Raw genomic sequence first — 25,345 nt, forward strand, 5'->3', positions numbered from 1 at the left:
TCATTTCTTTTCCCAGTATTAGAAGTAAGCTATTGCTCAGTCAAAGAATGAGGGGGAATATTCTGTTAAGACCTTAAAGGATAAGTTCATCGATTTTGGACCTAAATATAATTTGTCTCTTACGTACCTGTAACACTCGAACCCACACAAAATACTGGCTCCTGAGTCAGCTGTCGGTTGAAACGGCGAGCTCTCGTTGCTAGCCTCATGCTGCTAACAACAAGTCCAAATGGGGTTTGTCAAAATAACTTCAAAAAAGCCAGTCTCTCAAAACGACATGGTGACCAACCAGTCTTTATTTTCACAGCCCTTAAAGCAGCAAAATGTTCACTTGGTGCATAGTCTTCTCCAAAACTCTGCCTGGCTCCATGTGAAGTTGTTCTGACCTGACCATCCACGAAACTAGATCGCGTGATCGCCGCCAGTAACGCACTTTCACCCCACACCAGTCTGTACTGCGGCAGAGAAAAATAGTTCTGTGATTTCCTGATTAAAGTGTGCGTAATGGCGGAGTCAGAGATAATGTTAATTTATGTACTTTGCAACTTTTATGTTTACTCTCAACTCCCCTGTGGAGTCTACAAATGGCTTTTTTTTTTTTAGATATTTTGACAAACTGTTTGGACTGCTTGTTAGCAGCAAGAGGCTAGCAACGGTGCTCGCCGTTTCAACCGTCAGCTGACTCTAGAGTCAATATTACAGGTGTGTAAGAGAAAAATATAAAAAAATATATAATTATATATAGGTCCAAAATCGCCAAACGTATCTTTAAATCAGAGTATGGACAATAGCTAGGCTATGCTGGCATGGAAACACAGCCAATACTGCTGTAGACACCACCAGAGAATGGCAAAAACAGTTTGACAAGCCAGTGATTTTGAAATATTATCCGTATTCGGAGAACCGTGGCTGATTTTATTCAATACTGTTTTTCACTGATCAGATGTTGTCATTTTGGAGAGAGATATGAGCTACATATTCACACACGCTGCCCATGAGCAGCATAGAATGAAGTATACATCCTTTCATTTATTAGTCATTTCTTTCCCTTCTCCCACTTGCAGGCTCCTCTTTAGTGCTGCTCAAACTTTGTCTACTATTCAAAAGGTAACTATTACAATAGGCAGCAGAGGATAGATTGTCAGGTGTCATTATGTGTTGAACATAATTTTCATCACATAGAAAAACTGTTCGGCTTTCCCAAATACCAACCACCTACAAGCTACTGTGGTGAAACAAACTGTAACCATATGGAGAACATAACTGTGCAATTGACCATATTCAATTTCAAATACATCATGCAGGAATTACTTGAAGATATTAGTGTGGTACCACTTGCTCTTTCACTCACAATGTACCTGTAGAAGATTCCAGGAGGCAGAAACCATTTGTACTTAGATTTTTGTGCAAGCCAATGGATGACAATACACTCTGAGGCCACTTTGCCTGACAGCTGTTTTCTTTCTCTAGTCTGAATCAGTTATGCATATAATTATGACATCTGATTATGAGTATGATTGGTACACCCTTGCTGTGTAGGTTTTGTTTTGCAAGTTGCTTCTCTGAACCTATTTTCTCATCTTCAGTGTTTGAATTCAGCACTGATTAAAGAAGAAGTAAAGAAGAAGAAGAAATAAGTGTCGGAATATGTGCACATGCCATTTACTGTTATTACACAGGTGACAAGTGAGGGATTTCTGGGTATTGGAGACATGAAATAGTGACTACTTCTCTCCAGCAGAGGCCTCCAATGTGCAAAAGTGACACAATGCAGTTTTAAAGGGCATTGTCTTGAGTCATTGAGCCCTAGACAGCAAATCATGGCTTCTCAAGGAATTGTTTTGTAGACATGTATTAATACATCGGACAAGCCTTTATCAATTGGGGAATATTTTGTAAATGTCATTGCTTTAAACTAGAGTTTGCATCCATTAAGATTCATGTTTTTCTTATCACTACTAACATTGTTGTCATATACACAATACAGAATAAATTAACTGCAGTTAATGTTTATACATGCTTGTATATTTCTGAAAAACTAATAAAGAAAGCTTCATACATAAGGCATAGAATATGTACATAACTAATCTAAATGAATTTGTATCAAACATCTGTCAAATATTCACACAAAACAAATCATTTTGAATTTTGTAATATATACAAAAATACTAATGCAAATGCCCCTAGGAATATAGATATATATATATATATATATATACACACATTATATATGTATATATATGTATATATATTAATCTTAGAATAAAAAAAATAATAGGAATTTCTTCAAGAGGATAACACATCATTTCCAAAACATGCAGTTGCCCAAAAGAGTTTTCCAGTCCAGCAGTGGCCCACATGTCTAGCTATTTTGCTATTTTTGGGGGAACAGTAAATAACTGCTTTAGAGCAAAAGCTGTTCAGGACTTCTTGGTCTACAGACTCTGTTCAGGGGTCCCCACTTTCTACTTAGACTTCTGACCTGGGACCTGCAAGCCTGTGTAGCCATCCATGATGGGAGACATATCATGATACGTCTCATATGGCCCTTGAACCTGCCTTCTTTCCTTCCTCTACTGTGTTCGCTACACTTTAGACTCGCTCTCTATGTTGGCGATGTCCCCATTCCTCTCAGTCTGCTGGCCCTCCTCCTGGCTGTCCGGGCCAGTCTTTCTTTCCGGGCCCTCCAGCTGGGACTCCGGCAGGCCCTGCTGGCTCAGCTTGCTAGCCAGCGACCAGGTGAGGGGCAGGCGGGCTCGGTTGGTCATGTCGGCCAGCTCTTTGGCGCTGCAGCTGGGCGTGTTGGTCTCGTAGATGTCGTGGAAGCTGTTGTAGTCCACCTCATAGAAGCCGTCCTCCAGTGTCAGGACTGGTGTGAAGCGGTAGCCCCACTTGATCTCACTGCTAACATAGGAACTCCTTGCCTGGCACGTCATACCTGCAGCGTACAAATGCACAAGGGAAGATAAAGGCTCAATTATTGTGGAATTGAATTTATGTATTTGTTGATTTATTTGTCAGGGACAATGCAGATAATCATTGTTACAGGTTAAAAATCATTAAACAGACATTACAAGAAACAAATAGATGAGGAGTGAAAGAATTTACATTCTTTCTTGTTGTGTGTGTGTGTGTGTGTGTGTGTGTGTGTGTGTGTGCGTGTGTGTGTGTGTGTGTGCATGGGGGGTCTTCATGATGAGTGATTCCAAGTCTGATTCTGTGTTTCACCTTTACATTGAAAATGAAAATTGAGATTTGTTTGCATTTTTATTTTAGGTTGGTAGGTGTGTATATAATGAGAATGACTGTAGTGTGGGACCCCATAATCTGATTATACACTTTTATGGAAACAATACCAGCACTTACTGTTGCACAGACACTGTCTAGAAGAAGGCTAGTTGCTCACACTGCTTTACTTCACTTGATTACAGGGATCTCCTGAACATGAATGCATCAGCTCACTGGTGTTGCATGTGAGATTTTCTCTAAACTGTAAAGCCTTCACTCAACATTGCATGTTGTATTCAGGAGCTGGTTGGCTTGCTCTGCCCAAGTGCAGGTTGTCACTGGTATTTGTATGGCATCTGCCCTCTATTTTATGTATTTACCACATTTTTCTGTCCCTTTTTCTGTGTGTGTGTTTGTGTGTTTACATAAACAATGCTGCTGCTTCACATTTTGCTGCTTAGCTAATGCACAGGTCTGGTCTCCTGAGACACCCTGCAGATTCAGTGTTGATGACATGACCAATGGTGGTGTTGATTTCTGAATGAAACTGGGCCTGAAGAACGTGAACGATTTTTATGTAAAGAAAAAAAAAAAAAAAAAAATCCAGCCATTTTATCAGCCTAAATCAGGAAGTGGGGCTTCAACAGTGATGAGTGCCCCATCCCCAAATAACATTGATATTGACCGACCAATGACAATGAAGAGGGGGACATTGGGAGTGTCTTGAAATTCCAATTTTTGTTCTAAAACAGAGCATGGGTCGGAATGTGAGTTTGGAAAGACAGAAATCTCATCACCTGGCCATGTAATTGCTGAGTCATTAGTATTGATCAACAACCCTATCAACCCCTGTATATATATTATAGTCATTTTGTGCTATGGGACAGTAAAAATATTGCTTATTGCACCTTTAAATGTGAAATTTAATGCCAGGCTGATTTAATGCCAGGTTGTGAAAGTAGACTATCAACACTGAACCCTATACTTGGGTAAAGAAAGAATTACAGTCATTCTCAAATTCATCCAGAAAGCTGGGATCTGAAGGGCTTTTGACAAAGGTATCAGAGTGGCCTCATTGCATTGCTCATGAATAAATAAATGGCCACTGTTGTTCCCCTGAGATCCACTGATCATTTCTTAGTGAAAAGAGCAAACCAAAATACATTCTATTTCTGTGCATCCTGTGCATGTGAAAATTGCTGTCGCTGTTGTCACTAAAAGGAAAAGAGCTGTAATTTGACATTTTCTCTCCTTCATGCTTCAGTTCATGATATACTAGATCAAACATAGCAATGTAGTCATAGTTCCTGAATGTTGGTCTAATTTTAGAGGGAGAGAAAGAATATATTTAAAAATAGAATTAGGCACAAGTCAGCTGGCTGTTGTAGGTAGACGAATTGAACACCTTTTATGCTCGCTTCGAGACTAACGCTAACAGCACTAACAGCAGCCGGCAAGCTGACACATCTAGGTCGAGAGCCCTCGCCGCCAGAGAGGAGAACGCCTTCACCGTTACAGAGCACGACTTGAGGAGGACTTTCAGGAGAGTGAATACCAGGAAGGCAGCAGGACCGGACAGTATTCCTGGCCGTGTTCTCAAAGCCTGTGCTGACCAGCTAGCGCCGGTGTTCACGGTAATATTCAACCTCTCCCTGATCCAGTCCGTTATTCCCACATGTTTCAAACTGTCCACAATTGTCCCTGTCCCAAAGAAATCCCAACCCGGCTGCTTAAATGACTATCGCCCGGTAGCTCTAACCTCTGTGGTGATGACGTGCTTTGAAAGACTTATCAAGGAGTAGATCACCTCCTCACTACCTGACACCCTGGACCCGCTACAATTTTGCATACCGCCCCAACAGATCTATAGATGACGCCATAGCCTACATCCTCCACACAGCCCTAGCCCACCTGGACTTCAAGAATGGAAATTATGTTAAAATGCTGTTTGTTGATTATAGCTCAGCATTTAATACAATAATCCCCTCCAAACTCGACACCAAGCTGGGAGACCTGGGACTCAACTGCTCCCTGTGCAGTTGGATCCTCAACTTTCTGAAGGGCAGACCACACAGGTGGTGCGGGTGGGCAGTCACATCTCATCCCTCCTCATCCTCAACACAGGGGCCCCCCCAAGTATGTGTCCTGAGCCCCCTGCTGTACTCCCTGTACACTTATGACTGTGTGGCCACTTCTGTTGGGCCTGATCTCCAACAATGACGAGAAGGCCTACCTGGAGGAGGTGACCCACCTGGAGAACTGGTGCCAGGAGAATAACCTCGTCCTGAACATCGGCAAGACAAAGGAGCTGATAGTGGACTTTGGCAGGAAGCAGGAGAGGATCTACCACCCCCTCAGGATTAACGGAGCCCCAGTGGAGAAGGTGGACAGCTTTAAATACCTCAGTGTCCACATCACAGAGGACCTGACATGGCCATCTCACACCGACACCCTGGTGAAGAAAGCCCGCCAGCGTCTCTACCGCCTTAGACGCCTGAGGGACTTCAGGCTGCCCCTCAAGGTGCTAAATAATTTCTATACTTGCGTTATAGAGAGCATCTTGACAGGGAGCATCACCGCCTGGTTTGGGAACTGCACCAAGCGGGACTACCTGGCCCTGCAGAGGGTGGTGCGGTCAGCTGAGCGCACCATTAGAAGCAACCTCCAAGACCTGCAGGACATTTACACCAGACGGTGCAGGACCAAGGCCAGGAAAGTCAAGGACCCCAGCCACCCTAACAACAGACTCTTTTCTCTGCTGCGGTCAGGGAAACGCTACCGCAGCCTGAAGGCCAACTCAGAGAGGATGAGGAGGAGCTTCTTCCCTCAGGCCATTCGGGTCCTTAATCAGAACATTACCTAGGCACACACATCACATACACCACCACTGTATTTGGACTGCTGCAATTTATGTAATCTTGGGAGGCTTAACTTAATTTTTATCTGAATCCTATTTATAGCAACAGTACTGTTATTTATTTATTGTGTTATTTATTCACATTTCGAGGACATTTGCACTCTTGTCCACACCACATCCTCAATACTACTGTTACACTCAACAGTAATTATCATTATCATTGCTGTCACAACTACCTCCAGAAGCAACTTTTAATATTGTTTAATATATTGTTCTTTATAAAGTACTATTGCACAATACCAGAGACAGACACCTAAGCATTTCACTACGCATTGTACTGTGTATGATTGTGTATGTAACAAATAAATTTGATTTGATTTGATTTGATTTGATTTGACATCTTTGCAGCCAACTGGCAGGTTTTTTATTGCCCTGGCTGGTGTCATGAGATGTCTTCATGAAGAAATGAAATAGCAGTGCGTGAAAGTGGAAAATTGTTGTTTTTTTCATGAAACATCCAGATGGTTTTCTAGTAGCATGGTAGTGATACAAACTAGGACTGACAGGCTGAGAACGATACTGATATTTTTGTATCGAAGCTGCCAATAGTCATTATTTTGGTATTCGGTGTTTCTCCCAGAATGTTATTCTTATCAGGGTGGAAAAGCCTCTGAAGCATTTAGGGCATCACGGGATAGTAAAACTCTCCATTGGAAACTCTGGAATACATTACTGCCTTTAAATGAATTAATTTACAAAAACATTATTGAACAAATAAATGAATAAATAAAATGTGCAAAGAAAATCAAATGTCATGTCAGGTTTTCCAGACTGTAGCTGTGGTCAGGGGAGGAACCTCCATCATATCAGAGGTGGACGACATGACTGGATGATATCTGATTTTTAATAAAAGTTAGTATATACGGCCTGATATATCTGTCTAACCCTAATAGAAACATCAGCAAAAATTCATCACTTGGAGTGAATGGGTTATCACAAAATGGTTCAAAATCATCCTCATTTTGCCACAAAAAGTGTCGTTGATGTGATTTTATGAAACATGCTGAGGTTGCCATTAAAACTGCAATTTATTTACTACAGCATTAGTGCTGGCTAAATAATGCTTTTGCTTGGGTGCAAATAACGAGAGTCAGCCCACACATGATTCAGATGTCCATGAATAGAGGCTGAAGCAGTCAAATGATAAGGTGCTGCTTTACTGAAATACACCTCTTTTACAGCACACTGTCTTGTTTTCCATCAGTTGAAACTAGGGCTGTCACTAATGATTATTTTGTTACTGATTCATCTATTGATAATATATTAATAATATTCGCATCATATTTTCTTGTGGAATACATCATTATAACAAACATTTCAACATATTATTGCCACACTGCACTTTTCACATACTCTCGGTTAGAGTTTTATGTCATTCTCATACATATACTTGGGGTTTGCTACAGCCATGTTCAAAACAAAAAGCACTGAATATGAAGATGCAAAATCGACGACATTACATAGTTGACGTAAACAATGACGTCTAAAAAGCCTTGCAGCCACAGATGAACCCGGGGAGGTGTTGGAGCGTGCATTACCTCTTCACTGGACATTTCTGTTGGATCTCTGCTCTAATTAGCTTGCCAGTGTCTGAATAAAACAATTTTAACACTTAAACACTCCAGAGTTCAAATAAGCTGCTCCAAACATGCTTGGTATGAACATCCTAAGTCTCTTTGCTGCTTTTTGTATATTCCTGACAATCAAAGATGGTGAAGTTGAGATGCAATTTTTCACCTGAAATTCAGTTTATATCAATTCCGTTAAAACCAGTGATGACTGCAGTACTGACGCTACTACATCAACAGACATCCCAGCTTGAGCTACACTGCACTTTCCATTGGCAAATATCACCTAGCCAGCAAATGATGGAAGAAGTATGATAGAGGAACAAAGGAGTCAAATAAAGCTACCACCCACATACCAACGGTGGTATGGACGGTAATAGTTGGAATAAAAATCTGATTGTGCTTGGCTGCTGTGGCCTGTTGTTTAGATAACACTCCTTACATAATGTCAGCCCACAAGATGACTTTGTATGCAGAGACCACACACACACACCCCACACACACATGGTTACTACAGTTGCCACAGAAACCTCACAAATCACTGAAAATGAGAGACAGAGTGTGTAAGAGAAATGCAGAGGCGGGAGTAAATGATTTCTCCTCATGTTTGAACAATCATATAGAGTTGTCCAGTTTTTTGTTTTCTTTACCATTTTTTGTTTATTTCGAAAGGGACAGACCAGCTTGATCAACATTTCTGCAGCATTTCAGTTACAATATTCGCTAGATTATAAATTAGAGTTTTAGGCATTTAGCCGACACTCTTATCAAGAGTGGCTTACAATGAGTCAGAGGTAGGAGCTCAGTGTCTTGCTCAACGACGCAAATTTGGGGGCATGTAGTCAACCTAGTATGATCAATTGTGTTAAAGGGCTATACAGCTAACAGGGATCACTTGCTGGATTTATTCATTAGGAGACCATTAATAAGTTTTAGTCTCTCCCCACTCCTCACTACAATGTTTACTGAAACCAGACTGAAATAAAAGAAAAAAGACCCTGTTGTTCCTTTCCACCACAGCTAGGTCTGCAAATTGAATGACATTTAGAGGGCGAGGTCTGGGGCAATGAGCCAGCATCCAAGTAAAAGCAGTAAAACTGTCCCGAAATTCAGTTCAAACTTTTGATTCGTGAAACAAAATTAGAAATTGATGTTCTACTCAATATACACTATATATAGACATGCTTTCATTGCTGACTGATAATGGCTGATTGTGTTAGGGGTTTTGAACAATATTTTCCTCTTGAAATTGATAAAATGGTTTTAAACGTGTGTTTCTTGCAATCAAAGCTGAGGCTTTGACCCTTCAACACAGCTTAATGGGATTTTCGGTAGTATAGCCTAGAATTCCCTGCAAGAATAATCAAACTCAGTAACAAATATGTGCATTTATGGATGGCATTTGAGTGCCATTTCTGAGGTTCAAATGAATGAATAAATACAAACAAACCTATATATATAGATAGATTGATACATACAAACAAACATAGATAGATGGAGCTTCCCTGGCCTTCATTCAACAGCTGTATGAAGAAGTCTCAATCTGTCTCTGCCGCCACTTCTGCTTCTGCTCCACTATACACATAGCTTTCTAACCTAGATAGTATATCCCTTGCTGTTATTTTGCAAGCTAGGGCTAACTAAGGAATGGCCACACAGCAGGTGGTGCCTGGCCCACACATAGAAGGTCTCACATAAGGCTAGAATGACCAAGTCAGATCCAGAAGTGCAATAGCTATGCATTCGTAAATTCCGGCATGAGACAAAGTGGGATATTGGCTTGGTCGCATGCTGAGTGCTCCACCGGTACACATAGTATAGGTGTCTGATGCAATTTTTTACTCTTCGCAGGGAATGATACGAAACAGAGCCTTGACGCCAAAAAAAAATATATATTTACATTTATTCTCAATTAAAATGTCCTATTCAATATGTGAGCTACCTGACTGAAATCTACTTGTGTTTACCTTCTTTCTGAATTTGGTGTAGACTTCTGCCTTTTGTTTATCCATCCCAGTGTTTTTGCCATTTCCTCCATATCAAACATTTTGTTTCTACTTTGCTCATTTGAATTGTCACATGATCTCATATTAAAGCTTGCTTAGCTAGAGCATTAATGGATTCATTTGCCCTCAGCTCGAACCCAAATAAAACTCACAACTATGCCCATCTGAAGAATTCTCAAATGTACTTGCAGTACATATGATTAGGCAATATATCTTGATGGCTTTTTGAGTTGAAAGACTTGAATCTGAAGCATAACAGCCCTTTCCTGGGTTTAACCTCCTCTATCCATTGTAATGCCATAGGTGTTGCAAACATCTCCATGGTGTAAACACTCAAGCAACTGGATACAAGTTTAAAAACGTTAACATTCCTTATTGGAACTAAAAAAAAAAAACAGATCCTGTGATCCCCAATTCTTTCTTCTTAGACCCATGTGTATATACCTCCCAGAACTCAGGCTACCCTTTTTACAAAAGGCAGATGCTAAATCAATTTCCTCTCTTTTTCCCCACGGCGCAGCCGAGGGCATCACAAGGCAAATTCAGGTCAGGCAGTCAGTCAGTCAGTCAGTCAGGTAACTCTTAGTGAGATGTCGCTTCGTGAGATGGCCTCTAGAGGGCGTCTCTGACTAAGAGATGGCCTCTCGCCTATGGGCTACATGCCACATTAAGTCCCATACTGATAATGCCATATTAGATCTCACACATTGAGCCACACTCTTCGTCGTCAATTTACAGACATCCACATCTTCTTCTGTCCTGCAAACCTTAACAGTAGGTAACGTTATTACCTGTAGTATGTGGTAGTGACATGTTGCACTAGCTGAGCATTGCTCCCACACTGAGCCCCACTCTCTGCCGTTAATTTAGAGATAACGTTAGGTAACGTTATTACCTATGGTATTTAAGTGACGTTAGTGGAATTATTTAACCGATACCCGTGTCGTAATGCTTCAGTGCATTGAATTGAATTGAACACACTCGCCATGGGTCTGTACAGGATCTGTGCTTGTTTAGTTCCATCAAACAAATCAACCATTGGAGACGCAAGCAACCATGGTGCCATTGCAAGGATCACAATAGAAGGACTAACTTCTACTCTATATTTTCATCTCTGATGCCATTGTATTTCCCATTCAACTAAAACTAGAATTGTGAGCTCTCTCATGTTCCCAAGGACTCACAAGGACTCCTTTAGATGGGTGGGTATTAGTTGCCAGGCTGTTTCCCCATAATTTCCAAAGGCATATTTTTACTTTCATACTTTCTTCCACTGGTAGTGCAGAGACTGGAGATGTTTTAACAGCTTCACAACATACCCTGAGAGCTTGTGCTTGAACTACATCGATCCATACATATTCTCTCATAGTCATTTATAGATCTAATAAGAGCCACATACATATACCTCAAGGATGATCAAGCAGCTCCCCATTCTATTCTTGTAAGGCATCTCATCACGTTAATCACTTTTTCACACATCTCGGCTGTTTTATAGATTTGCTCAGACCATCATAACCTAGTATCAAAGTAAACTCCCTAAAAACGAAAGACTACAACTCTTTCTAAATTGCTCCAATACATCCTAAGCTTCACACTTTCGCCAATCTTTTTCCTTGTCTTTCCTGTCTGGGTTTTCTCAACAGAAAACTTGAACCCCCATTTGAGTCCCCACCTGTCCACCTCATTAGTTTCTTCTTGAATCCTTCTAACAACATGATGAACATCCCTTCCTCTTTTCCACAAACCTCCATAGTCTGCAAAAAGGGACCTACCCATGTCTGGCTGTATTCTGTTGAAAATATCATTAATCATAATAGACAATAGTAAAGGACTGATGACACCGCCTTAGGGTGTTCCATTATCCACTATGTATCCATTGGATAGTACTGAACCTATTCTAACCTGTATGGTTCTGCCAAAAAGTAAATCTTTAATTCAATTTAAGACTCTACCACCTATCCCTAACATGTTTAATTTGATCATGAGACCCTCCTTCCGCATCATGTGATATGTCTTTTCGACACTGAAAAACACAAGCCCCTATATTAAAGAAAATAAGATCTAGAGTCTGTCAGTGATCATTTACTCCATGACCTTATACAAATGAGATGTGAGAGCTATTGGACGGTAACTTGTGGGCTTTTCCCTGGTTTCCCAATGGGGACAACTATTACCGTCTTCCAAGCAACTGACAGTTTCTCTTCCCATACCTGATTATGTAAAACATCTTTCTTAGACCTCCCTCTCTAAGATGTTTAAGCATGGTATAACAGATCTGATCATTCCCAGGAGAGGTTAGTCCTGACTTGACTATTGCTCTTTTTAGCTCTTCTAATGTAAATGGAGCACTCAACACATCATATACATTCTCCCTCCTTTCTAATCCCCTCAGGGCATTCCCTCTTAGTTCACTCTCTTTCCCTGCTCCCTTCCTCTGTAAGGTTATCAGAGCTATGCACATGGACAAATGCTTTGGCCATCATTTCAGCTGTCTCAAGTCACCGCTTTGGCCATCATTTCTCTAGTCACCACAATTTCACTGTCAGTTTTTAAAACTGGGTAAATCTGTTCCCGTCTATTCCCAACAATTTTCTTAATCATATCCCATACTTGGTCTGTAGTGGTGGATCTTCAAATTGTCATACAAAATGCATGCCAACTTGCTCTCGTAACTTGATGGATTGTTTTTTTCTAACCAAGGCCTGTGTTTACTTATACTGGATAAGGTGCTGATAGTTATGCATCCTTTTCAGTTGTTTAAATAAAATCAATTTTTAATTGCCTCACTAGATTCCTCTGGCCACCATAGAATGTACTGCTTTCCTCCTCATCCTTCCCTTGCTCTTAAGAATTGATTCTGTGGCTTCCATTCGTACTTCCTCACTAAATTGCACAATACAATTGAATTTCTCCTGCACCTCACTCATTTAAGCTAATCTACTAACCCTCAAATCCAAACTCAAAACGTATTTATTCTCAGTCATATGACCAACCATAGCACTGTCTAGCTCGGGACCGACACAGTCTCTTCTCTTTCCTTAGCTTAGACAGTATTAGAAATCTGCCGCCGGGAACCCAGCATAGGGCTGCCTCCTGGTTACTGTCTACTCATTCTCTGTCTGCTGACTGTATGAGTGTATGTCAGAGTATATGTGTCGTGCTTGCACATCTGTGTGTGTGTGTGTGTGTGTGTGTGTGTGTGTGTGTGTTTGGCTGTCAGTCTGTCTTTCCTCTTTCTCAGACACGGGTACAGTGTTTCTAACTGGCAGTTGACAGGTGCTGTCCTAGCTCTTCCGGTCATCAGTGCTGGCCAAAGTCCCGTCTCTGATGCTGTCTCTACCTGGATGTGAATCGAGAGTGCTGCCCTTGTTTCTGTGGATATTAGTGCTGATCGGGGCCCCATCTGTCGCATTTTGCCTCTCTCTGCCTGATCTGTTTTTCTGTTTTTCATATTGTAACTGCTGTTTGTCCGCTGTTTGCCCGCTGAGCCATCCAGGTGGGGGATCCCTCTTTGACTTGCCCCGCCCAAGGCTACTTCCATTTTTTCTTGGAAGTTTTTCCTTGTATACTTCAGGGGTCTCAGGCTGGTGGTGGGTAGGTTAGGCTACGTAGGATAGGTAGGCTGCCTTGTTAAAATCTGCTATTGTGTGTCTTATGCTTTGTTCTGCTTCTTTAGGTTTGTGCTGTACCATTCTGTTGATTGTTGATCAGTTAGATCTAGTTAGGCTCATTCTCTGTAAAGTCCTTTGAGACATGCTTTTGATAAAGGGCTATATAAATAAACAAACTCAAACTTGAACTTGAACTACGACTAATTGTTTAGACTTTCGATGATCCTGTCCATTCCCACCCGTTTGCTCATTCCTATCTCTTTTCCTTTCCATTCCTTCCTCTCCCTCATCGCTACATTCCATGCTGTCATTATCTCCCAAAGGAGAAAAAAGAGATATAGTTATTTGTGCAGGAGACGTCAGAAGCCATAGGCTTATAAGGATTTAAAACAATAATAGGCTATTGGTAATAAATCATGCAATTTGGACACATCACAGCATTGTAACAGTATAACAAAAAGTATGTACAGAGAGCAAACACAAAATAAATGAAATAAAAAATAAAACAAGGAACGACATTAGTCAAACATCACAAACAAATTTGCATATTCTGCAAACAAATAAAACTTTCTCAAAAATATGTATATATCTACAACAAGCAGGAATAAAATGTGTCTTGGTTTTTCCTGTGCAGACTAAAACAAAATTGTCCTCTCTAGACAGATTTTGAACGGGGGACTACTGGTTAAAGTTGGTTATGACAGATGATTCAGGTGATCAAGGATGATCAGGGTACAGCCTCAAAACCATAATTTCAATTAGGGATGTATTCAATAATTGATCAGTAAATGAATGTGTGGAATTGTGTTTGAGTTATGGATGGGTAGACATGCGCTGTGGATGTTTGTCACAGATGGAATAATGCACTTTCCTCTTGTGGGGACAAGAGGAAAGTGCAGGGGGGCCAGAGTCACCACCTGTGCATAGGGTCCCCTGCGTGCAACTGATGCTCCGTTATGCTTACTGGATCTTCTGCATCAAATCACAGTTTCTATAAGAGTCACATCTACCTCATGGTCAGGGATCAACCATGAGATAATGCAAGACCAGCAGATTGAGGGGGCTATCTCTTTTCCATTTAGTTGTGAACTTTGAACCTGCGCTGTCGTTTGATTATTAAACCTCCTCATTCTTCCAAGTAAGGCATGTATTCGTGTGGATCTGAATGCCCTGCAACATAAACTCATTGCTCTTGCTTGAATGGCATCTAGCTTTTAAGTGTTGTTTTGGCTGCTTCCCCAAAAGCAAGGTGCCCATAGTCCAGGATTGACTGTACCATTGCCCTGTAAATCATTAACTGAGTTTCTTTCCAGCACCCCATGGACTCCCTACTAGGCATCTCATAACATGAATCACATTATCACATTCTTCCACCACATTATCTTTGACTCCCATACATGCACTAATTGATCAGTGACCATACGTTCCATGAGTTTGCACAACATTGATGTCAGTGCAATTGGGCTTCACGACCCAGGCTGTGCTGCCTCGATGTTAGGCTTAAGGAGTGGCACTACTTAAGCGTGTCTGCAAGCATTGGGGAGCACTCCATCCCATATAGTATTCATTAATGCCCCTAAAACCATGTCATCAGTGCTTACAAATTTCATAGGTCAATCCATCCTTGCCTGGTGCAGAACCCCTACCATTTTGTTTGTCTTTCATGGTAAAACAAAATTGCTTGCACCTGAATTATCATGATTTGGTTCAAACTTAAATCCATACTTGGCAACCATCTCACTCCGTTTAAGACCCTGTTCCCCAACATTCTCCCAACTGTGTACAGCCTAAAATGTCTTTACACACATTTGCCTTCACATCACTTATAGCAACCTCCCTATCCTGTTCTAGCACTGACATACCTGTCCATCAATTCCTCTATAAGCTACCCATTCTTAGTCTGGTTTCTGCTGTTCTGCTGTGAATTATGTGCACTGAATAATAACTGGTTCACCTATGACATCAATGAGTTTTGGCTGAGATCTCTGATACAGGTGGTATGGGACTCCTCCAGCGCTTCCAACAGCTGACACTTGTTTCTAGAATCTCCAGCATCGGACACATTTTCCAGAGTTATTTTTTCCACCTGCTGAGCTCTAACATGGTACTCTCATCCTCGAAAATTATAGAACTTTGGCTCACTGGCCCTACATTCTGAAAGCTCATGGTCCCCTCCACAATTTTCACAACAGGCTGCTGCTACATGCCTGAATCTCTGGCATTTATAACCAAGCAGTGAGCGACGCCCATAAGCTTTGACCTGGTTAAAGTTAGATACCCTAGACCATGTGGCAGTGTATCCTTTCTAAATGTGATCAGTACAGCTGTACTATTCCCTTTTTTGCCCCCCTCACAAACCTACTGACAGCATCAATGCTTGCCCCCTTCAAGTTGTTCATTGAGGAGGACTCACAAATATATATCAGGATATGGGCTCATCTCGGTTATTGTAAACGGGTGTCGCTTAAGTTTAGGCAAGTAAAACAACTTAAGTTAAGGTTTCGATTAAGGTTATGGTTAGGCAACTAGAACAGTGGTGTCAAGGCCACCTCTGGAAGTACTAAACAATAATAAAAATTTAAATAATAAAAAAGTCTTGTTTTCAGCAACAGCACAGTACTGAAACTGCCCTTGTCGATGCCGGTGAGTCCTCCGTGTTAGTGCTTCTTGACAAGTGTGGCATTTGACATGGTATCACAGTATTCTTCTTGATTAAGGCAGTGGGTTGGTATTTCAAGGGTTGCCCTAGACTCCTTCTCTTCCTATTTGTATGTCACAAGGAAAAAAATCCTTGTGTCCATTGATGGATATTGCTCTTCTCAGTCTTTACTCATGTGTGGTGTACCTCAGGGATCAATTCTTGGACCCACTTTATTTTCCCTGTACATGCTTCCTCTGGGTCAAATATATTAGATGGCATAACATCTCCTTCCACTGTTATGCCGACAATACACAGTTGTACCTTTTAATTAAGTCGATTGAATTTGATAAATTCATCTCTCTGCTTAATTGTTTAGTGGATGTTAAGGACTGGAGGTCAATTCATTTTTCATAGCTAAACTCTAAAACTGAAGTCGTTATTATAGGTCCTGAGCGTATTAACGCACTTGACTCTTTATCCCAGCACATTAAGCCTGCCTCAAAGAACTTAGGTGTACTATTTGAATCTAGCCTTAACTTTCAACAAAAAGCTTGTTCAGACATGCTTTTTTTCAAAAATTAAATCGGTCCTAAATTGAAGATGTGCCCAAAATTCTGCAGCAAAACTTTTAACGAAAAAACAAAGAGCCGGACCATATTTATGGAGTCCTATGTGTGCCGTAGGAATTATTATAGGCTAGTACAGTGATTATCAGTAATTAAAAGAGAAATAATCAAAACTATTTATAAACCAATTAATTAAAATGCTTTTAAATGGGCCATTTAATAAAACTATTTATAAAACAATTAATTAAATGGACAAATAAATGACTGAATTTATAAATTGGTTTGCAAAATGCAATTTAAAACGACATTGCCTTTCATTTGTTTATTTGCTTATTCATTTTTGTATTCTTTTAACTTTTCACAATTAATTTTGGATGATACTTTACCATTAGAACTCTTTTACTTAAAGCATAAGCACCAAAAGTGCCACGCTAAGCACCAAGAGTGCCAAGCTAATAGTAATAGTCAGAGAGCTCTCGTTGAAGTAATTTAATATAACTGACTCATCAAAAATTACTAATTAAAATGTATTTACATTTTTGTGTAAATATTTGTCAATTAAACTTCAATTAACATCAATGGGAAAATGAAATTGATCAATTAATGGATTTCATAATACTTTCTGTAATCCATAAATAAATCACTCAATTTATAATTTAATTTGCAAAATGGCTTTTAAAAAGACATTTAAATGTATCCTTTCATTTTTTCATTTGCTTATTCATTTTCCTATTCCTTTTCCATTAAGTAAATGCTTTAACTAAAATCACAGGTACCCTAGAGTGCCACCTAAAAATAATACTAATTCTAACCCACAGAGTAGTAACATAAGCTCTTGGTCTGTGGATTCTCCCTCTTCTCTACTATCTGCAGTCATGCTGTAGCATGTTGCTAATGCTAGCAAGCCAGCACAATGTCAGGGAAGGGGATCCCTCAACTTTTGCCTGGTCTGGCAAACCAGATAGAGCACTAACCTGACTGTGTCATCCATTAAGGAAGTGGCGGCAGGCAGCAATTCCTCTAACGTCCACTAGGGGCTGGCTCCAAAAAGACTCAAAATCTGGCCCAACTCCATACAAGTCAATGGGACCACAACCCAACTTCTCGCTCAAAATATTAAGTCAATACATTTTTTCGACAAGAGGTTATGGTCTCAGTAGCTAATTTCACTTCTTCTAATATGTGTCCTTATGACGAATTATGGCGACAAAATAATTGTTCCAACGAGGAAACAAAAAACGCACACCGGGAGGTGCTGGCTATGGGAATAAGCTGAGACCAAAAAAGGAAGATAACCGCACACTCATGCCGATGCCATAGGCTATTTAGTAAAGTAGTAGTAAATACATGTATTTACTGAGTGAGGCAGACTAATTTCCACATGTTCTGCCACTCTGATGACGCTACTGATTATGATTTGCTACCAGCTTGGTAACTATTTAACCATGTACTCAAGTGTTTGCACTACTGATCTTGAAAAAGACCCTTTAGGGTCGAAATGTCGATTAAATATCCTATGGCATCGGCATGAGTGTGCTGTTATCTTCATTTTTTGGTGACAAAATAATTGTATCATTAATGGGATATAATGGATATAAAACGGGGTTGTTTTCCTAGTGTAGATTGACAGGTTGCCTGTCCAGTGATCAACAGGTCACCGATTATGGGCCAATAATAGGCAGTGCTGCAGCGCTGCGGACAACCCACAGCCTCACTTTGGCTGCGCTGGCTCCAAAAAATGTCAACTCAATCTTTAGGCTTCGAAATGGCCCTTCAGAAACCTATGGGTGATGTCACTCACTACATCCATCTTTTTTTTACAGTCTATGGTGGCATCACAATCCTCCTCCAACCCATCTAACAGCAGTGGAGTAAACCAGTGGAGGGTACGATGGGAGGGTGGAGGTTGGAATTCAGTGTGATGGTATGATTGGTTGGAATTTTTATTGTACGTCTGGGTACATCATTAAGTAACCACTAAAAACATGCCATTTTCCAGGAAGTAAAAGTAATGGGATTTTCATATAAAAATACCAAAAACTAAGAATTGTTTTTTTGGCCATTTATTGTTAAATAGGTGTACGTTATGATGAAGTAACTAACAAGGTGGAAAAAAATCATTTTCATTGTGACTGTGACACAGGGACGAACAAAGGAAATAGTCCTTTCAAGCACTGGAGACACAGATGAGCTAATTATTGTCCTTCCAGGTGGGCATGTTGCAAACAAACACCTCCAAAAAATAGAAACTGAAAAGACTTCTCTTAAATGTCACCAGCTTGTCCATCCAGCTGTGTAGATTCATTCAGTTCCTCAATTATGGCCATTTTAACAATGATTGGAAGAGCATATTACTATCTAATTCACAGTATAAATACTAGGAGAGAACAAAGCTTTTACTTTCAATGTGTGACTTTGTGGTAAAATATAAATCTAGCCTGATCAAACAGTCAAAAATATTGCCAGTCCTTTCAGCAGAATCAAATGATGAAATGAGGTGTTGTGTTCCAGCATTGTTTTGTGTGCACAGCATCTGATGAGCCTTTGACAAATTCAATTGTATCTCCCTCTTCATTGCTTCCCTGTAAGGCTGCAGCCTGCTGCTTTGCATAGCAGCTGCGGAATGACCTCTTTGCCTGATAGAGAACGAATTGCATTAGGGTTGCCTCACAACTTGATGTGCACATCTACAAGCCAACCCAAGTGTGGAGACCTGTCTCTCAACCTACCAAGTCATTTGGATGCTTTAGTATCACCTATTTAAATTGAATTAAAAAATGTGTTTGTAAAATTGAGTGAAAGACAAGACTGAAATATTCCTTTATAATAATGTGTTGCAATACTACTGTAATAGAACAGTATTTCTGTCTGCTTTGTGAGTGGAACATTCTTTAAAATAAATAATGGTCAAAAGGAAGAAAAAAGTGTGCCATTGGTAACCAGAGTAACATTTGACTGATTGCTCCATCTAGTTTTATTCCACAGAGAACAACAGTGTACTCTTTGCTGCTTGTGTAATCAGGCAAAAACTGTCTGCATTGCATTGTTTATAATGGTTTATATGGTTACACAACCAGGAACACACCTGCCTTTTCCTATTGATAATGAAATCTGATCTTATTTGCATCTCCCCCACAATAAGCCTATTGGGCAGCTGATGACCCAACAAAAGGCTTGCTGTGTGCCAACACGACAGTGTACATGACGCCTGAATCCAGATTAATTTAATAGATCTCATCTGTTTTCCTTCATGCCATTCAATTACCCCCTTCAAACGTTGGTAGAAAACAAGGTAGTAAAGGTGAGGAGACAAGACTACATGAATGCATTGTTACAATGGTGAAACATGTTTGTACTAACCAAAAGCGAGGCTTCTTGTGCAAATCAGAGGTAATGCATTATGACAATCACATAGTTTCCAAGTGTGGTGTTCATATGGTAAGGGTTCATGTGAGATAAAAAGTGCTGTTTGAAAAGTCATGAGTGAAGTTGATCTATTGAATGCTATTTATTGTACAAACTGTTCAGCACAGTATAGACCTCATCTATGAGAATGTATTTATTATAACATATAACAAAATTATTTAAAGTAGAGCATCTTACAGTGGCCAGACAACTCCTTATTTCATGAATCTGACTACTTACCTGTTGCCTCCACCATCCCCTCCAAGATGACAACAATTTCCAGCTCTTCTTTGGCCAGGTAGGCTTCTGAGATCTCCCAGAATGGGCTGTTCTGATTAATCTCATGACAGATGATGAGCGGCGACACCAGGAAGAGCCTGTCATCTCCCGTGTCATAACCCACATTTATGTCCGTCTGGTTCAGGGGGATGAACTCCCCTTCCTTGGTTTGCTTAGATTTGATCAGCTTGGCCCTGATAGAGGCCTCAACGATATGTGAGTTCCGGAGGTCTCCAACTCTGAACATCAGGCACAGTCGTCCATCTCTCATTGAGATGACGGAATTGGTGGAAAACACTAGTGTCTCAGCTCGCTTCTTGGGCTGTGAGATCTTAACAAACATGCAACCCACCATGAAGGCATTTACGATAGACCCCAGCACTGACTGAATTAACAGCAAAACTATCCCTTCGGGGCATTTGTCCGTGATGACCCTATAACCATAACCTATGGTGGTTTCTGTCTCTATGGAGAATAGAAAAGCAGATACAAACCCATTGAGGTTATTGACACATGGAGTCCACTGGTTGTCTGCTATATGGTCCAAATCACCACGAAGATAGGCAATAAGCCACCACATGAAGCCAAAGAAGAGCCATGTAACTGTGTACACCAGGACGAAGATGAAGAGGTTGAACCTCCACTTGAGATCTACCAGTGTAGTGAAGATGTCTGTCAGGTATCGGTATGTCTCTCGGACATTCCCGTGGTGGACGTTGCACTTCCCATCCTTCTGGACATACCGCTGGATCTTCCTCTTTACCCTGTCCAGGTCTGCCAACTTTTTAGGCAGGTCTTCACGGGCCTGTTTCGGCAACTTGGGCTGTCTGATGATGGCCGGGCTCTCCACATCCTGCTCCATGGGGTTTCTAGATGGATTAAAGTCTACAAGGAGGGAAGAAATACAGCAGTAAATTTGAGTTTTTTTACTGACCATTCGCGCAAAACTTTTACATTTTACAGTTACATAAAACTGTTTTATGTATTGATTATTCTAACACACATAGGTGTCATGAGAGAATACCTTGATTCAAAGAATTTCCTTATCTTTTTCAAGAACAGTCCAATACTTATATTACTACTAATAACAATAATAATTCATAATATAAACTTTATTTGTATATCACTTTTTTTTTGCAATTATTTATTTATTCATTTTCATCATTCTTACAGTACAGAGAAATAGAACTCAGGGGGAGAAAAAAAAAAAAAAAAGTAGGATAAAATAATAGTGAGTCAAGGCACATCTAACCGGGCTAGGCGGATGGTCAGAGTTCCATAAGGGGTTCCCATGTTCTCAGAAATATATCCCCCTTATTTTTTAAAGTATAAGTGCGCTGTTCCTTGTATATCACTTTTAAAAATAGTTTCTAAACTGTTTTAACAAATAAAGACAAACATCAAACGCTGAAACGCTAAAACAAGTAGAATCAGTTAGGGACCAAAATAATCTAGATGATTAAAAGATGATACTGATTCTGCCCAAATGTTCCCATTAGTATTTTTATTTCATAAAGCAAAAGGAAAACAAGAACATAGGACATCAAGGCTAAATGGTTTCTCTCATGCCAAGATATTAACTTTGATGTGTGATATTTTCAAAACAAAGAGATAAAAACAGTTGTTTAGTGTGAATGAAGACATGATTGGAGTGAGATTCATTCCTGTTCAACTCTTTGCCTTTATGAGCCCACAATGATTCAGCTGAGATCCTACACTGATAGACTGGTTAAAATTGGGATCACAGTCTCTTTCCACAGTGGGCCTCTAAACATCATTAAATTGAGAGTTGCTGGAGGCTACTTTATCTCAGATTAAACAGTTTGACAGCACTGCCATTCCCTCCATATTGTAATTAAAGCTGCTCCACTTCATGTATTCTACCTGGTCAAGAGTTCCAGGGGACAGATGCCAGTGACAGTGATGACATTGCTGTGTTGTGAGAGTTTACACTGAGATTAGTACAGTAAATGACTCAGCTGTCCCTAAGACCTTTTGCACCATAGTAATGTGTCATTCAACACATCAGTAAAGAAGCTTCCAACATCACAACCCTGACAATGGCTTACTAAACACTGTCAGTTACAACAAATTTCATGTGAAAAAGTTTGAAGGCAGTCTCTTGCAAGTCAGGCACATTTATTACCTATAGTACTAGAATAGCAGTTATTATATGGTAACATTAAAGACAATACTAGTTAATTTTCTGAAACAATTTCAAAAGGTAGTATGCAAATTAGCTATTTTGTAGATTAGTAACCAGATGTGATGTGTGCAGGAGAGTGCTACATCATCAAAATGACCAAATCAGACTCCCATGCCATTCACTAACTGTGCACAATGAGTGGAAAGCTGCCTAACAGCGCTGGTCAAAAAAAGCCCCTTTGCTCCAGTCATGGTTATGCACATGTAAATTTTATGTAAATGTCATTATTTTGCCCACATAATATTTATTTGTGGGGGAGGCCATGCAATAGAGGTTGCGCCCAATTCACACTTCACACTTCACAACACCAACTCTCCCAAATGATTGTAGTGCATGTACGATCCATTGAAAGGTGGTGTAAGGACTTAGCGCAAAATGTTTGTCCATTCAGAATGGCCACTATCATTGCTGCAAGATGCAGGCATCATTACCAGCAAGTCAGACAAGCAACGGAGAGAGTTTCCATCCTAGAATCTCACATTAGATCAGAGAATGCTCCATTTTTTTATTGATGCAAAAAAACAGTTCGGGGAAAAGGGAAAAATCCTTGTAAACGTTATCAATTAAAAATCTGGAGATGTTTTGTGAAACTAAGGACAATGCCAAAAAAATGGATAGTCTCAGGATGCAGATAATAATAATAATAATGATAATAATAATAATAATAATAACTTTATTTATAGTACTTTTCAAACAAGGTTACATATTGCTTTACAAGAAAATATAAAATCTGTACCGCTAACAGTAAAACAAAATAAAAAGTTTTACACAACAGGAGCATAAGACAGTCATCATAAATATATTAAAACTTTATTAAAAATTAATTAAAAGCAATTCAAAAAAAGTGATTTAAAAGAAGACACAATACTGGCAAGCCTGATCTGCTCAGGCAGGTGGTTCCACTGTCCAGGGGCTCTGACTGAAAAAGCCCTGTCACCCTTGGTCTTTTGCCTCGACATTCATTCAGTATGCCAATTTGCTTTATGTTAGTGGGATCGATGGGTAAGTACAGCTGAGTGTCATCTGTGTAGCAATGGAAACTGACATTATGTCTGCAAATAACATGCCCCAGGGGTTGCATATAGATGGAGGAAAGAATTGGTCCTAAAACAGACCCCTGGGAAACCCCACAAGACATCTTTGCACACCGTGGCATCACCAATGCCTACACTAATTGATGATTTCCCTGCTAAAAGCAGATCATTCATCACAGCAGCCTCAGTGCTCTAAAACTAGACTGAAACTTCTCAAAAAGTCTGTTTCCATTCATAAAAGCAATCAATTGGGTGGCTACTATTTTCTCCAAAACCTTGGTTAAAATGGAAGTTTAGAAATAGCTCTATAATTGCACAGGGAGTTTAGGTCTAATGAGGGCTTTAGACACGGCGCAGACAAGGGCAACACAAGGCAAATTCAGGTCAGGCAGGCAGTCAGTCACCTGTCGCTTTGTGAGATGATACGCTTTGTCAGATGGCCTCAGTGAGATGCAGTGTTTCCCATACAGAGGCACAAAATCAAAAGTTGGTCAGTGTATAGAAATTTATCTAAATCGATCTCTAATGCGCCTGATGTCACATCACGTCATGTCTGTAATTTAGAGATGTACAGACAGCAGACTAGCAGCATTGTACTCAATCCACAGAGTCTCCCGGTGAGAAAACAAAAGTGAAACTTAACATTCCACAACATGCTCCAAACTCGCCTGTGCACGATTTGTAAACAGTGTCTTCTGCTGCCCTACAAACTTTAACAGTAGGTTACCTTGTGGTATTTAAGTAACGTTAGTGGAATTCGGTAATTTAACCATGTTGCACTGCTTCAGTGCATAGAATTAAGCGCTGTGGGTCAGGATCTGTGCTTAGAATTGGTTTAGAATTGGTTGCACAATTGATTGATTATAGGGTTAGTTCTTATAAAGAACACATTTTTTTATATTTTGCTTTAGGGCTGCACATTATGAAAAATGATAATCCTAATTATTTTGCTAAATAATGTGATCACGATTAGTAGCTAATTGTCTTGGTTTCAGAAAACAATTATATTATTGCACTTTCACACCTCAACATATATTTTCACTTTTTCAGTGCAGTAGTTCTCAAAGTATCAGAAAGTCTTGTTTTCACTCTTAACTGTCTTACTGTTGTTGTCTTCCTTATTTTAAAAATTCAAGTAAATAATTACTACTTTTATTACTTTGGGGCATAGCTACAACTCTAAGGCAAATTTTACTCAGAATCTCTGCTTGTGTTCAATTCCTTCAGCTCTTGCCATTTTAAGTGTACAAATTAGACTGGGGCGAACATTAAGAAATGTGAAATGGACTGGCCATTCAATCAATACTCTATATTTTCTTATTGTTCCTTACCTCGGCTTTCTCAAGCCACACTTAATGAGTTAATGTATGTCAATTCTGTAACATAAAATTTATCAGCAGTCTGTAAGTTTTATATGCCAATTTATTTAGATTAATATTTGATTTAATTTAGTTATACCAAATTGTAATCCTTGTTTGATATTTTTACCCTCAATTCCCATGTTCAGTATTTTGAATTAAGGGAAATTGTTTCAAACACTTATGTAATTATACTAGTATCGGCAATCATCTTATTTAAAATTGTATTCTTTTATTAATAATAATAATAATACAACTTTATCTGTAAGTCAAAGTGCTTTATAAATAAATAAATAAATAAAGTTAATTAAAATATGTTTAAAAAGGTATGTTTTTAAATGTCTTTTAAAAATATCCACTGAGCCAGCCTCTCTGAAGTACAGGGGCAGGGTGTTCCATATAGCCTAGGGACAAACACACTAAAAGCAGCATCTCCCATTTTCTTTGTGGTAACTTTGGGGACATAGAAGGCATTCTGCAGAGGGGACATAAAATGATAGACAGTCTGTGATGTAGGGAGGAGCTA

At 39.8% G+C, this 25,345-nt stretch overlaps 1 protein-coding gene across 1 annotated transcript; it reads right to left on the reverse strand.

Moving 5' to 3' along the window:
* Positions 1-2,585: 2,585 nt before the first annotated feature.
* On the reverse strand, positions 2,586-21,083 carry kcnj6 (potassium inwardly rectifying channel subfamily J member 6). The gene is made up of 2 exons (XM_071926939.1): positions 20,183-21,083; positions 2,586-2,938 (listed from the first exon to the last, which is right to left on the reverse strand). Exons 1-2 carry the CDS (start codon positions 21,081-21,083, stop codon positions 2,586-2,588), a joined length of 1,254 nt encoding a protein of 417 aa, XP_071783040.1.
* Positions 21,084-25,345: the final 4,262 nt, after the last annotated feature.

The sequence above is a fragment of the Centroberyx gerrardi genome, chromosome 11, assembly GCF_048128805.1.
Source record: "Centroberyx gerrardi isolate f3 chromosome 11, fCenGer3.hap1.cur.20231027, whole genome shotgun sequence".
NCBI classification, from domain to species: domain Eukaryota; kingdom Metazoa; phylum Chordata; class Actinopteri; order Beryciformes; family Berycidae; genus Centroberyx; species Centroberyx gerrardi.